Genomic DNA, 15,202 nt, shown 5'->3' on the forward strand with positions numbered 1-15,202 from the left:
GCAGACAGCCAGTGTAGTAGAAGGCAGCACAGACTTATCAGCCAAATCAGCAGTAGAGCGTTACTGACCCCTGGTGTCTGCTGTATGGTATCGCACCTACATAGCAGACGCAGGAGCTAAGTACTTACCGCACCTCCTCTCCGGCGAAGTCAAACACTTTCGTGATGGTGACTTTAGATGGAGCCTTGTCTTTGGTCGCTTCTGGCTGGACCGCAGGCGTAGTGCTCTTGTCCGAGCTCTCTGTAGACTCAGGCTGCAAGTGGAAGCAGAAAGCAGAACGGTAAATATCAACTGACACATTTTCAATCTGACATTTTACCAGACAGGTGCCTCGCCTATAGAACATTTCCATTTATATTAAAACTGCCACTGGAGAGGATATTAGCTGATCAACAACACTTGCATAAAAATAAAGCAATCGCAAGCACATATATTCATATTTGACTTGTCAAATTCTGTATGGCAAGAGTGTGGAAAAAATAAATGTTTTAGGGTCAGTTAAGCTAACAGGAATTTCACATACCCCTATCATTCAGCATTCATTTGTTAGCCATCACCTGTCAAACTTAATTTACACAATGTCTGACCATGAATATATTCACTTTGTATTCACTACAATAGGGCCGTATAATAAATCTTTATGGCCCTTGTGCGTATTAACGCAAATGGTCAATTCCTGATAATTCTACCCTCCCTATTTAAAGAACAGATATATTCATTAACACAAGGTCGTGTTAATAAATACATGTGTTTTACATAGGGGTGGGCATAGATTAATTTTTTTAATCTAGATTAATCTCACTGTAATTATGAAATTAATCTAGATTAATCTAAATTAATCTATATCAAAATGGCTCATTCAGAATAGGCACGATAGCGAAATAATGCCGAAAAAAACCTTGGGGTTTCTTAAGACAGATGGCGCATTAGACCAGAGCTCATCTTTTTTTCCAAAATGCATCTCATCTTCAAAAAATGGTCATGTTGATACTTGGAGATGAAAAAATCACAGCAATATGTGTAAAGTGTGTCCAATATGTTAGGAAGCATTTACAGTTATAAGATACTGAAATTTCAAAATGAACAGCGCTATAAGTTGTAGAGGCAAATACAGATAAATCTATCAAACATTTAGGCTATTTAAACAATATTACCTCAACAATTCAGCATTTCTAATGGGCAGAGAGAGAGAGAGAGAGAGAGAGAGAGAGAGAGAGAGAGAATCTGCCACTGACTGTTAAAAGGAGCAGCGGCTCCTTTAAGAGAGGGAGGAGCTCTGCGCGTAGTAGGCACAGCAGCCCTCAGCAGAGCCAGGCTACTGGATATGCCTATCTAGAACCTACTGGCACACGGCGATTTGACAGTTGTTCTCAGAGTTAGAATGCCAGATGAGTTACAACTCGACATGAATTCAGTTTGCAAAAAAAAAGTCAAGCGCGACAACCGCGAGGTTTATTACCGTCGGACATGAGAATATCTCACTGAATCGCAAATGTGCGCGATTGCAACACAAACATTCAGCGAGAGTAGATATTGACAGTTTCAGTTTGACAATCTTCAAAATGCATAGGACTATCACACGGAATGTTTTGCAATTATAGCACAGGCAAGATTTCTGGAAGTTGTTTATGTATTCTATGCAATGCTGAGGAAATGTAGGCTATGTCGGGCTGGTAGCTACTCACTCACACACATGTCTCTCTATGCTTCACCTCAAACAATAACGTCTCTTTAGTCTACCACTTATGAAAAAGCACTCAAACAACAACTAGGCCTACCACGACAGAGGGATTAATGTTTTCAGCATGCAAACACTTCATATTTAGTAGGTCTGCTGAAACAACAGGTGGAGAGAGGAGAAGCGACTGGAGCGCAGTCTAAAAGCGTCTGTCAATTAAACGCTATGGTGACGTGCATACCCAAACTTCAAACCTATATTTTGATAATAGATTAACGTGCGATATTTTCTTTATCGCGCGACAAGAGTCTCACATTATCGCAGCACGTTAACGCCGATAACGGCCCACCACTAGTTTTAATATAAAACTGATATATGGAATATTGTTCTGCATAGGTTGGAAAGATGACCATGTTCTTATGGCTTGTTGAAAGGAATATGCCACTTTAAGACCAGGCTGACAGTGGGATTTCAAATTGAAGTAAGTGAGTAAGTAAAGGGAGGGGAAGTAAATGAAGGGTAGATGGCACTTCAAGTTTCACAGTTGTATTTTTAAAATCTGCGTGTTTGATGTAAATTTACTACATCGACTACTTACTACTTTCACTATTGGCATCTTTCCTATTTTGATGGAAGTGCCATCTGAAATCCTGGTTGAAGCAGACTTTTTTGCTTTTTATTTAGCCTGTGGATGTACTCAAATGTCTTATTCCAGGCACAAACATCAAGTGAATCAAGAAGGACACAACAGATAGTGTCTAAGATTTCCACTCAGGGAGAAGAATACAGACAAGTGCATCTATAATACAGATTATCTGTCTGTCTACTATAATCAAATTGTGATTTACTATGTAAAAAGAGGTTTATCTTAATGGACATAAGATATAAACTTAAATATTAAAAACCCATAAGACGAGGGCCCTACCATAAGACCATATTATCCAGAATGGCAGTGACGAAGTTATAATGCTAGTAAAGACTGTGTCTAATGCCATGGCTACGGTGTAGTGTTGTAATGAAGGCTTGCAGTAAGACACTCCAATACCCATTACTATATACTACACCCCTTTACTGTTTGTAAACAGGCTTGACGTAATCAGGCTGCTCGCGCATTGTTGGAGCAGAATTGACAATGTACTGCACATTTGTAAAGAAACACAATCTTGTAGCAATGGTGTAATTAGGCTTTTCAGCTTTTCATTTTACCGGTACATATTATACTCATATTCAAGCATGACTTGCCTTTACATCTGCCTTATCTCTAATTTTACTCATACTGAGGGTCTAGAACTGCTGAAATGAGAAACCATTACTTGTGGGAGAGGGGATCTATGCTGAAGTTTGAAATGTGTGTCTAATTTTAGAAAAATGCTAATGTTTGGTAGTGACATGTAATCTACTTGTATGTAAAAAGTCATAGTCATAGTGGGTACAAATGACAGTGCAAGCATTATATGCCTTGCCTTCTCGTCGGCGGCGGTGGAGCTTTGTGTGGTGGCTTTGGGTCGCTGGCCAACGTCACTGAGGAAGCTGGCCCACAGGTCATCTGCCTTCTTCTTACTCTTCTCCTCCTTGACATCAGGCTGCCCAGATGCCTCCTCCTCCTCCTTGTGCACCTCCTTCTCCTCCTCCTCCTGCTTTGGAGCCTCCTCCTCACCTTCCAGCTTCAGGCCCACTTTCTTCCTCTTCCTGAGATTTGACATAAAGCATTAGATTGGGTATGGCTAACCTGACTCTCGCCAGACCCACGCGTATTTCCGTTCAGCTTCATGAGCTCACACGAGGGTCTGGAGGACCTTTTGATTCACCCTGCTCCCAAACCAAAAATGTAGAAGAACCAATCAGGATCACAGGATTTTTGGAGATGTGAAGTAGTCAAAATTTAAATGCAGTGGAGAAGGGTATAAATAAGTGAAACGCAACAGTTGTTTCAGCAACAATGGCCGCTCACATGGACTCACTCATGGACATTGATTCTGTGATTTTAACTGAATTTCTGAATCTGTGAGTAGTTACAGTAGCAGGACATTGGGTTAAAATGCCAGATAAGTGTTTCCCCAATCATGTGCAAAGATTTTTTTTTAATAAAACAGCGCCTTCAGAGACCTAGGCCTATGGCGTGGCTGCAGATGGATGTTCATGGAGCAAGGCGGATCCCATTTATCTGGCGAGAATCAGGTTAGGGTCGTATGGCATTCACCCTACAGATATGCCGCACAAGATTGTATTCCATCAGCTTGCGCATGTGAATCCACTAATTAGCAGCAGTAAAAGAGTGTTTTAAAATGATGATGTTCAACGCAATACACAATAAATATAGTAGTAAGTGAAAGTGAAAGCGAAGTAAAAGTGAAAGCCCAACTGGAAACTCCAAATCCCATTGCCATTGTGACACAGCACATCAGTGCACCCTACACAAAACGAAATTGCATTCATGTCTCACCCGTGCAAGGGGGCAGCCCCCAATGGTGCCCCAAGGGAGCAGTACGGTGAGACGATACCTACCATGATTAGGGTACCTCAATCATGGAGGAGGATGGGGAGAGCACTAGTTAATTACTCCCCCTACCAACCTGGTGGGTCGAGAGTCGAACTGGCAACCTTTGGGCTGCAAGTCTGACGTCCTAACCGCTTACCCATGATTGACTGCCCATGAACTAGGAACTACAGGAAGAATCACTGGCATAAGCAACAGTTACTGTAAGCTTACGTCTCAGCTTTTGGTCCCCAATTAAATATACCACCAAAAATACCACCAAAAGTTGAAGACCATGAAGTGCAACACGTGCAACCAGGGTGAGTGTGTGTGTGTGTGTGTGTGTGTGTGTTTGTTTACCTAGCCCTACTGACCGAGACTGTGCTTAGCCTACCTGGCTGTGATGTCTTTGCCCTTGCTCTTCTTTGCCCTCTTCTTGGTTCCCTCCTTCAGTGGCTCGGCCTGTCCCTCCCCATCCAAAGGCTCCTCTGGCTCGCAGTCATTCAGGTCGTCCTCACTCAGATTGTCATCTGAGAAGCAGCCCCAGACATGAAGAAACAGGAGCAACGAAGAAAGACTTCAGATGTAGTTCTTGAGTGTAAAACAAGGAAAGCTGGACAATGGTCTGTTAGAATGGCAGTCACAGCATTTACATATCACTAGTGCTCCTCCACACATAACCAACAAGTACAGTTTATGTGCAGCATGAATTAAGACACTGACTGGAAGGATTCTGTTCCCTGTTCCATCATAGGGTCTCAAGTAGTGTGCCCCCATGAACCGTATGTTGCTGGACAGACTTAAACATATCGCGATCACCTTACCTGAAGGGACATAATCTGCATCTTCATTTGAAGAGTAACCGTCAGAATCATAGTCTGAGTAGTTCATCATTATAAAGGACTGTTTACTACCTACAACAACAATAACAAAGAAGATATCCAACAACTGGAACTAGTCTGATACCGTGGGAACAAAGCCCTTTGGAAGTAAAATGTACAGATACACTTCGGCAAGACAGAGATATTATAATAGCCAACGAACGTTTTTCTTTTCGTGTTTTAGTATAGCGTTGAAATTTGTAATGTGTGCGCCACTTGCACTTCAAACTAGCAGTTTAGCACACCATCCGTGCTCATGCTCCTCGGCTAGCGTACAAGTACGGAGAGCCCAAAGGTTCAAACTTCATTGAGAAATTGCCCCGCCCAGAAACGATACAATGCGGAATTCAATACGGAATAGGTCAAATAACATTTTGAGGTGTCTTTCATCTGATGAAATTCCCTTCCTCCTTTGAAAATAATTTCTCCAAAAGTGGATCGGATTGTACTTTAGCAATCTTGTCTCTTTTGAGCCAAGCGAACAGACGGCCACTTGCATGACGTGACGTCAAAGCTCAAGTTTGTGTTATGAAGTATTGCTAGGCTAGGTTGTGTTAGCTAATTGCTACAAGGGAGAAACGATAAGCCTGGCTGTGGAACTGCAAGCCAACATCGATTTTCTCATGGTGTTACTTGGATTTTTTCGTCCCCCCTCATGTTTGTTGTGTCTTGTCGGTAAGAGATGCATAGTGGGGAGACCGATATAGGGTTTGTGCAGCAAATTCTCAGCTTGAATTTGGTTCCAAGAAAACATGGCCCCAATTGCGCCAACGATACATCTCTGTGCGACTTCTCAGGTAAGTGGCGTTAGCTAGTTAGCGGCCAGCATCCTTAGATACGCAAATGTTTTACCATCCCATACAACGCTTTTCGTTTAGTTTAAGCCTTTTATATCACTACGGTTTGATCTGTGTTGTGTGGCTCTTTGTCATTTTGAGTGGGCAAATCATTGTGATGGCTAGCTATGATTAGCTTAGCCAATCTCTTGCTAGGTATTGACTAACGCAGACATGTCATTTTCGCCGAATATACGTGGTCGACTAGTGAGCAAGGTGGGATTAATAATTATTATGAAATGGATGCATGTTTAACACGCATTACTCTGCTTCTTGATTTGGCCGAGCTATCACTGATGTGAAAGTCGGGCTATGGGCATGGTCACCCAACTACCTCGCCTGTCATCATGCAGCTAGAAGTTTGATGATCACTGTCAAAGAAATCGGCTAATTCACGGCAGTAAATTACTGACAAAATAAGCAGTAAACAAGATCCTAGAATCGTAGTGTCAGCTGGTTTATATATTTTTAGTTTACTCTATAGACGAGAACTATTGTATGGGCTCAGCTATGCAGGAAGCCGGTGTCATAGGTGCCTGTCACAGAGATGATGGTCCAGGCCACATCTGTATTGGACTTTAAATGGCCTGATCTGTCTGTTTGCAATACATATAATGAGGTTTAGAAAACACAGAGAACATTGCATTTTAATTAAATGTGTGTGTAAACGTGTGTGTTTGGACTGTTGTATAAGCCGGTGCTTTTCCACACAATAAGTTGCATAACAGCCGGGCCAAATCTATTAATCTCCTGGCACTGGGGAAAGTCTAGGCACATGATTCGGATGTATTTTGAAGGAAAATAAGTGTTTTTTGTTTGCTGAGGCATTGGGCCATGCGTAACTGCTGCTGGCCTGGCCATACTCGGAGTGTGTTTTATAGTGCTCACACGGGATAAATAATTCATGAGTGAGGCCACCAGATCTGGGTGACAGTGAGCATATCCTTTGTCTGACCTCAGCTGTAGGGTTGAGGCAGAACTGACAATGTAATGCCTCTTTGCGGTCGCACTGCAAAATTGCAGATGATGCATTTTGTTGTTTGAACACAGAGTGGTGCAAAACTCCTGAGTGTGCTTTATGGCCTGCCGTACTGCCCTGCTACTCCCACTCCTGAGTCTCCCTTGAGGGGGTGCTAGAATTGTTTGCTAGAATTGTGGGCTAAGCCCATATGCCCAAGTGTTTTCAAGGTGTTTCACAGGGTCGTAAAGACCCACATGGGCCCTTGACTTGAAGAAACGGGCCCCCTCCACATGATGATCAGGCCCTCTTTTTTCGTTCGGGGGCCATTCTTGGTAGCTTGCAGGGTGGCCTTAAGTACTTGCGTTACGCCAGTGGTGTTTCATACCCCATATCCCCAAGTGTTTTCAATTTTCATTTCATACCTCCTCCTATGTGATCTGTTCCGTATGTGTGTTCTTCCTTGTCTTAGAGATTTTGTATTGGTCGTTCCTGTGGATGACTGATGTCTTATCCATGTGTTTCTGTAGTTCCTTATGTAAGTGATATATGATGTACGTGATGTGGTAGGGGCGATCCCTTGGCCGCAGTGGTGTGTATATTAATGTATGGGTATAATGAATGAATATGTATCTCCTATCGTATAACATTGTATGGCGTGTTCCTTTGGATGCCTACACATTGATGTCATCTTTATCTTTATATCCTGTACCCTGATTTAGAGATGTGGTATGGGGAGTTCTTGTGGACAGCTGTGTGTACATAGGTGTGTTAATGTCTGTTTTTATGTCTTCTTAGAGATGTGGAATGACATTCTTAGGGTTGTTGTCCACCATATATATTCACGTTATATGTTATGTACTGTATATGTTTCTCTTTAGAGATGTGATGACCATTAAGCCACCTGCCTATCCTGTGTGTTTCTCTCTATATATAGCGTATTCATTTACTGCATGTATCTTTCTGTGTGTCTCCTATAGAGATGTGGTATGGCGTGTTCCTGTGGACGGCTGTGTCATCGCTGATGTTCCACCTGCCGGCCGCTCTGCTGGCTCTCTTCACTCTGCGGCAGCACAAGATGGCCCGCTTCATGCCCATCGCTATAGTGCTCATGGGCGTCATGGGGCCGCTCACCGGGGGAGTCCTCACCAGTGAGTTACACACACGTGCGCACACGCACACACACACACACACACACACACACACGTGCGCATACAAACATACACGCACGCCTATATAGCGCTTCATGCCCATCGCTGTAGTGCTCATGGGTGTCATGGGACCTCTTACCAGGGGAGTCCTGACCGGTGAGACACACACATTCTTAGTACACTTCATGCCCAACGCCATCCTGCTTGCCATTCTGGGCCCACTCACCGTTGGCAGAGATGGTAAGATAGATTATTCTTGTGTTCTCTCTGCCCTTTGGCATTCTCACCAGTTTCTCCCATAGACCGGTCCCCAGTCTAACACAATCATACAGCTCATTACATCTATAACGCCACTTTCCAAGGGAATACGTTTTTATCTGTATTGGCCATGATGTAGCTATAGCTGTTGTTGGTGCTCTCTGGCTTTTGGATGTTGTTAAGGAAACAAAGAAAGTTGGCGTCTGCGCCTTGAACTTAGAATCGCTTGTTGCTTGGTGTGACTGCTCACCAAAAATAGTGATACTAGGACAGTCAAAAAGATGAGGCGCACACAAGGCTTGCAGGTTCAAAAGTGTATTGTGTCCGACAAATTAACAAAAGAAGTCAACGGAAAATATCTGGAGCTACAAACGTTTCGGATCTAGTCCATTATCAATGTCTCCAGTAGTCAATGGACTAGATCCGAAACGTTTGTAGCTCCAGATATTTTCCGTTGACTTCTTTTGTTAATTTGTCGGACACAATACACTTTTGAACCTGCAAGCCTTGTGTGCGCCTCATCTTTTTGACTGTCCTAGTATCACTATTTTTGGATGTTGTTGTCAGAGTCCCAGTTTGGTATGACAGAAAACCTGGGTTCGAGTCTTTGTGGTGCAGCTTTCTCTTTTGCTACAAATGACAACAACCTGGGCAGCGTTTCTCAAAAACTCTTAAGTAGTACTTAAGCCTAAGTAGTACTTAAGGTACACTGTGCAGGAAATGGTCGAAAAAGGTACTGCAACTAAGCTGCTCATTGAAACTGTGTTGCCTATTGCCAAATTTGTCTTTTCATGAAAGTTTACTAAGTAATTAACTAATATTTTCTAGTCCAAAATCACATAAATGCATGGGTTTCAACTTGAGGTAGGCCCAAGCAGACTATTTGGTCAGAAAAGGGAGTCAGAAGAACAGGAAACCGATTCATAAGCAAAAAGTAACACGTAAAAAAGTAACAATCCCATCCTGAAAACTAATATGCAAGTGTTATGATTTCAAATTAACATTGCACCAGACTCAATGTCTGTATCAGGAAAATTCTGATATTTTGGGAAAATCCCGATCCGATCTTTGAAATGTGTTGATATCTGAACCCGATACCGATACACCGATATCGATATCCCATCCCTAAAATAAACAACTACAAATTTCACACAGTGTCCCTTTAAGTAGGGGCCTCCTATGTAGTATATCAGAAATAGGTTTCACATCATCACTAAAGGTTCATAAATACACCACCTTGCCTCACACATGCACTTAAGCAAGCATTTTATTTGCATGTACCAGAACAAAACATTGTATGTAGGAAAATACAATTATTTTATGCATAAACGTTGATGAAATGATGTATTGCCTTGGCGGCCCCAAGGCTTAAGTACTACTTAAGAGTTTTTGGGAAACGCAGCCCAGATACATAGCCACATCACATCACATCTTCAGTGCCCTACTAATGATGTAAAATGGTAATACTGCATCAACATTAAGGTATTTATTCTACTTGACAGACAGGTCATCCTAAGTGTTCCACATTCCTACAGTTTTCATGAGCCTTCAAAGGCCTTTTCTCCTTATGTTACTGGCTGGTTCATCCATAAAGCCTTTCACTGTACATTACCTGGCTTGTTTGCCCATGTCTCAATGTTAACTGAGGCATTAGCGTGTGTGTGTGCGTGTGTCTCCGGTTAGCAGGCGGATGTACAGTCCAAATAGCTGACGTCTCCACATATAGCTTTACAACTGGCCATGAGTGAGCACACAAGACATGCCCATTAAATATTCACTCTCATCCCTTCACAGCCAAGTCAAATGCAGCCTCGGCCCAGTGCTCGACATAGACTTTGCATATACTTTACATTTAGGCCTGGCTGTAACAATATTGTATCGAACTGAGAAATTGTGATGTGCAGAGTCACAATACTGTATCGTGGTGCAATAAGGCAGTATGGTGAGGTGATACACCTTTTCAAAGTTCTGTGACCCTTCAGTCTAGAAAAACAACCACATGATATGATGAGCTAGTGCGCCAAAGCTTCCAATCATCATCATTGTTATTTTTTAACTGTCTAAAATGTATTAGTAACCCACTTGTAGTGTTTGTAACATTATTGTAGAGGTACAGTAAATTATCTAATGTCATGGCAGTCATGGGTGAGCGGTTAGGGCGTCAGACTTGCATCCCAGAGGTTGCCGGTTCGACTCCCGACCCGCCAGGTTGGTGGGGGGAGTAATCAACCAGTGCTCTCCCCCATCCTCCTCCATGACTGAGGTACCCTGAGCATGGTACCGTCCCATCGCACTGCTCCCCATGGGGCGCCACTGAGGGCTGCCCCCTTGCACGGGTGAGGCATAAATGCAATTTCGGTGTGTGCAGTGTGTGCAGTGTTCACTTGTGTGCTGTGGAGTGCTTTGTCACAATGACAATGGGAGTTGGAGTTTCCCAATGGGCTTTCATTTTCCCAATGGGCTAATACAACAGCATGGGGACGGGTCCTTATTTTCTTAACTAATTGACACATTTGGGCTATCTATCAGCAGATTTACCACTTAATGCAGGTTAATTGAGCCAGGTTTATCCTTGGCTTAACCATGTTCTCCCCTGGATTATCGTTTTATGTGGAGGTGTGCACCCTAACTTCCAAACAACGTGTCTGTCCCCCTCTCCACAGGTGCGGCGATCGCAGGTGTGTACAAGGCGGCGGGGAAGCGCATGATCTCTCTGGAGGCGCTGGTGTTCGGCGTGGGCCAGTCCTTCTGCATCCTCATCATCTCCTTCCTCAGAGTGCTAGCGACGCTGTAGCACACGGCCCCCGCAGGCAGCACAGCACAGCACAGCACAGCTCAGCGCCACCCAGTGGGCCGGAGGATGGGGTGGGCCAGTGGACGCAAGGAAGAGCACGAGAGGGAGAGAGAATGATAGTGATGAGAGACTATATGCAATCAGTGTTCACTCGTGGAGAGACAGGACACCTTATGCAAGACTCAGCTGCACTCTGCAGAGGCCTTATACCCCTTACTTACACACGTCAAGACCTGGAGCCCACTAGCTCTCCACACAACCTTGTTCCTTCTTTAAAGTGACACCGGGTTTGTTTTTGTTTTTATTTTTTGTTTGTTTGTTTTGTTTGGGTTTCTTTTGTTTTTGTTTTTTTTTTTGTTCTTTTAAAGTGACTTCTTGAGAAAGTGGGTACATCCTTAAGTCCACTGAAGGAGTGTGGTCATAGGAGGAGGAGACCAGGTCGGGTCAGCCGCACGTCTCAATGCGGTGTGATGGGAGGCGTCTTGCACACAGCCCACTTTGATGGAACACGGAACATTCCAGAATGGAGAGAGGGAGAGCATGAGCGAGAGAGAGAGAGAGACGAGGCAGACATTCTGAAGCCTTTTTTGTTACAGCGTCTCTCTCTGCATTAGAGGTCATCTCTCTTTTAGAACAAGACCCTAGGAAGAGTTCTGTCTTGCCTCCTCCTCAACCAACTTGTGGAGCTGCCCCTATGTTACAGAATGTATGCAGCAGCCGCTAGAGACGGTCACTGACTGACTGACTATGATGATGATGATGATGATGATGATGATGAGGAGGAGGACAGTGGAGTTCAGCGTTGATTTCATTCCAGCTCCAAGCCTTTTTCCTCCTGCTCCTCACCCTCTGTGCTCAACGCCATCGATCATGTTTCGAGTAGACACGCGCGACGCGAGTGGAACGAATTGTACATATGAAAACCCATTCCAGCTTCCTCATTTTAAGGGGATAGGTGTGTTTGTGTGTGTGCGTGTGTGTGTGCGTGCGTGCGTGCGTGTGTGTGATTATATGTGTTATTCAGCCGGAAACCACGAAGAGCCAAATGAACATGTAGAGCTCAGTATCGTCTTTGAAAGAGAAACTAAAAGCATATGATTAACACTGTACACATTACAGGTGTATTGACGTGAGGGTGTAGGCAGCATAACTTCTGTATATCACGCCCTCCCCGAGTCAGGAACAAATCATATTTAATCTCAAGAGGTTTAGAAACGTATAGGATTTTTTTTCTGTTGTCTCAGGTTGTTAGATTGTGTTCTTCAGAAAGGCAACTTGCCCTCTGTTTTTTTTTACCGTAACATTCTGTGAGGGTTTTCCTCTCTCCTCTCCTCTCCTCTCTACCGCACTAAATTGGGCCTTGTTTAATTTGTGCAGCATCTTGAACCTGCTCTTCGTCATGTTTCAGTGTTTTGTTTGCTCTGTTCAGAAGCACCTGTTCTGACCTCACTCCATACGCCTACATGAATGTGAAGCCCATTTCTTTAATCTCCTAGTTACTAAGCTTTCTTAAACCTTTACCAAAGAGATCTTAACATATTGTACAGATCTTGTACTTTCTTCTTCGGTTGATTTTCTTTTGAGCTATTTTGTTTCTGATGTTTTTAACGAGGTGATGGGGCGGGGGGTACATTGCTGCAGTAAGTGGTTTATTAACATGGCAGATCATGCTGATAACCCAACCCCATGGGTTATTATAACCCAACGCCAATGGCTAAACACCGCTAGAGAGCTTCACCCGGGATTATACAAATCTCCTGATTTCTTAACCATTCACCCTCATCCACTACAAAATGAACTTCAGAAAAGACATCCTCCCATATTTGCAACAGGTGCCGTGGAGGAAGGCGCTTAAACTTATGGTTTCATTATTAAAGTTTTAAAGTTAATATTCTCAACATTAGCCCAAGTTATCCTGTGAGTCAAGTAACGGAACACGGTCAGGTCAGCTGATCTCAGCTCAGATGAGCTGGGAAGCGCTCAGGAGGTATTCACGATTTACCTGTTATCCCTCTTGGGCAGAGGCAGGGCATGGTGAGGTGGAGCGCTTGTCACAGTGGTTCTCGTGCTGGATCTCAAATGCTGCACTTGTGCACTTCGGGCACTATGTTTCAGTGCGTAACTAATATGCCATACATACTGAAACATGAACACTAAAGTGCACAAGTGCACCATTTGAGATTCAGGGTCGATCTCCTTCAGCAGGCCTCAGGAAGCTATTCATGTGCAGATCGTTCCAAACTGGATAAAGCAAGGAGGTGTGTGAGTGTGTTAGTGTGTGGTGGCTGATCTCAACTGAAAGCAGCCTTCAGTAGGCAGGCTGGTGGTGGTGGTGGTGGAGATGGCCATATAGGCAGTAAACTCACTGGAAGCAATGTGTTGCTAAACTGGGCCTATGGTCTCTTGATTCCAGAATATATATTTATTTTTCTAAAGATATTTTATCATCCCTTATCAATTGTTGGAAAAAGGCTTAACAGTGCTGTTGAACATTTCTTTGATTGTTTTTGGAGGGAAACATGATTTTACTGTTATTTAACATGATGTGGGTGTTCTTTTTTCTTTTCTAGGTAAGGTTGATTTTATTACTGTAAATTAAGTGCCAATTGTTAATATTTTCATGTAATAAAATGTTTCAGATTATGATCATGTGTTGTCATGAGCTCTCTCTTAACCTTGCACGTCTTAAAGCTGTTCAACTAGACCTCAGTGAGCCTGTTTACATTACCACAATAATCAGGTTATTGGAATAAACAGGTTATTGGAGTAAAATGTTTATTGTCGATTGCATGCAGTTTTTCGGTTACATGTGTTCCACTCAAGCGTGTGACTCGAAGCTAGAATTCAAGCCTTGTGATTGGCTACTTGTCATTCTGGAATGTCAATAACCTGATAATAAACCGATTAATGCTGGATGCATGTCTTGAGAAATCAGTTTATCAGGCAAAAACCTACTTGTGCGAATCGGATTTCTCATAAACCGATAACTGCAATAAACCGATTATTATAAACAGTTTATTCAGTTTACATGAGCACTTGAATTAACCGGTTACTCCAAAAACCTGATCATAAGCAGTGTATTGATGTGCATATATAAACAGGCTCAGTGATATTGGATATGCCACACCTTCTGAAACAGTACTGTGTGGGTATGGGTATAGGTGTGGGTGTGGGTGTGTGTGAGAGAACAGTGGTTGAGGAATGAGCATGTTTCCTGTCGTGAGTGGCTCCTCCACAGCAGGGGATTATGGGACGCCATTGACAGGCTGCTTGTGCTGCTGGATGCATCTCCTCCACTCCCCTCTTCTCTGTCCTCTCCCCTCCTCTCCTCTTGTCTCCTTTCCTCTCCTCATTCCTCTCTTTGCCTCTCCTCTCCTTGCCTCTACTCTTTTCTCTTCATTCCTTTCCTCCTCTCGTCTCCTGTCCTCTCCTCTCAGCCGACGCTTAAGCTGTTGACAGACTGCTAGTACTAGATGTATGTCCTCTCCTCTCAGACGCTTTAATCTACCTTCTGTTCTGTCCTCCATCACTCCCTATTCCTCTTTTTTCTTGTGTTCTCCCTCTTACACGCGCACACACGCACACGCACACACACACAGATGGCCGTCCTCCTCATTTGTGTGTGTGCGTGGCTGCAGCAATGTGTGTGTGTGTCTGGGCTGTGTGCCTGAGTTGGGCAGTGACGTGCAGTTGCCATGGAGACTGCGTTGGTCATGCTGCAAACAGCCAGTGGGCTCTCTCTCTCTCTCTTCCCTCTTCATCATCACACACACACATGCCATCCTGCTCATACCTCACGGTGATGCCAAACTCTATTACTCCGGAGCCCCTTGGCACTCACCCTCCTACAACACGTCTCCCGTGCCATCGCACCCATATCACCTCACCATCCAATGCTCCTGTGCCACCATTGCCCACGCCCCATTCGACCATGAGCGTGCCATATCAGCAATCACCCCACCCCATATCGCACTGCTCGTGCCACCTTTCCTGTTCAACATGCCCGTGCCTGCTCAACCATCCCCCTGTTTGGTGCCATCTCACCGGCCGCTAGGACTGGGTACCGAAATTCAATTCTTTGATGGAACCGAATTAAAAGCTAAGGTTCTACTTGGAATCGAAACGTGCCTTGTCTGTCGGTTCCACGTTTCGGTTCCTGAAGTCTGACTG

At 43.9% G+C, this 15,202-nt stretch overlaps 2 protein-coding genes across 2 annotated transcripts in view; one reads left to right on the forward strand and one right to left on the reverse strand.

Moving 5' to 3' along the window:
• The window catches only part of cfdp1 (craniofacial development protein 1), a 63,311-nt gene extending 58,018 nt beyond the window's left edge, over positions 1–5,293 (reverse strand). The window contains exons 1-4 of the mRNA XM_063197428.1: positions 4,979–5,293; positions 4,549–4,684; positions 3,142–3,367; positions 129–253 (exon numbers count right to left, since the gene is read on the reverse strand). Of these exons, the coding sequence (XP_063053498.1) occupies positions 129–253; positions 3,142–3,367; positions 4,549–4,684; positions 4,979–5,048 (557 nt within the window). The 5' untranslated portion in view covers positions 5,049–5,293. The remainder of the gene's footprint in view (positions 1–128; positions 254–3,141; positions 3,368–4,548; positions 4,685–4,978) is intronic.
• A 98-nt stretch (positions 5,294–5,391) lies between these two features.
• On the forward strand, positions 5,392–13,679 carry tmem170a (transmembrane protein 170A). The gene is made up of 3 exons (XM_063197429.1): positions 5,392–5,832; positions 7,810–7,980; positions 10,902–13,679. The coding sequence occupies exons 1-3, from the start codon at positions 5,718–5,720 to the stop codon at positions 11,030–11,032; spliced, it is 417 nt and encodes a 138-aa protein (XP_063053499.1). The 5' UTR covers positions 5,392–5,717; the 3' UTR covers positions 11,033–13,679.
• The last annotated feature ends 1,523 nt before the right edge of the window (positions 13,680–15,202 follow it).

The sequence above is a fragment of the Engraulis encrasicolus genome, chromosome 4 (genome assembly GCF_034702125.1).
Source record: "Engraulis encrasicolus isolate BLACKSEA-1 chromosome 4, IST_EnEncr_1.0, whole genome shotgun sequence".
NCBI lineage: Eukaryota > Metazoa > Chordata > Actinopteri > Clupeiformes > Engraulidae > Engraulis > Engraulis encrasicolus.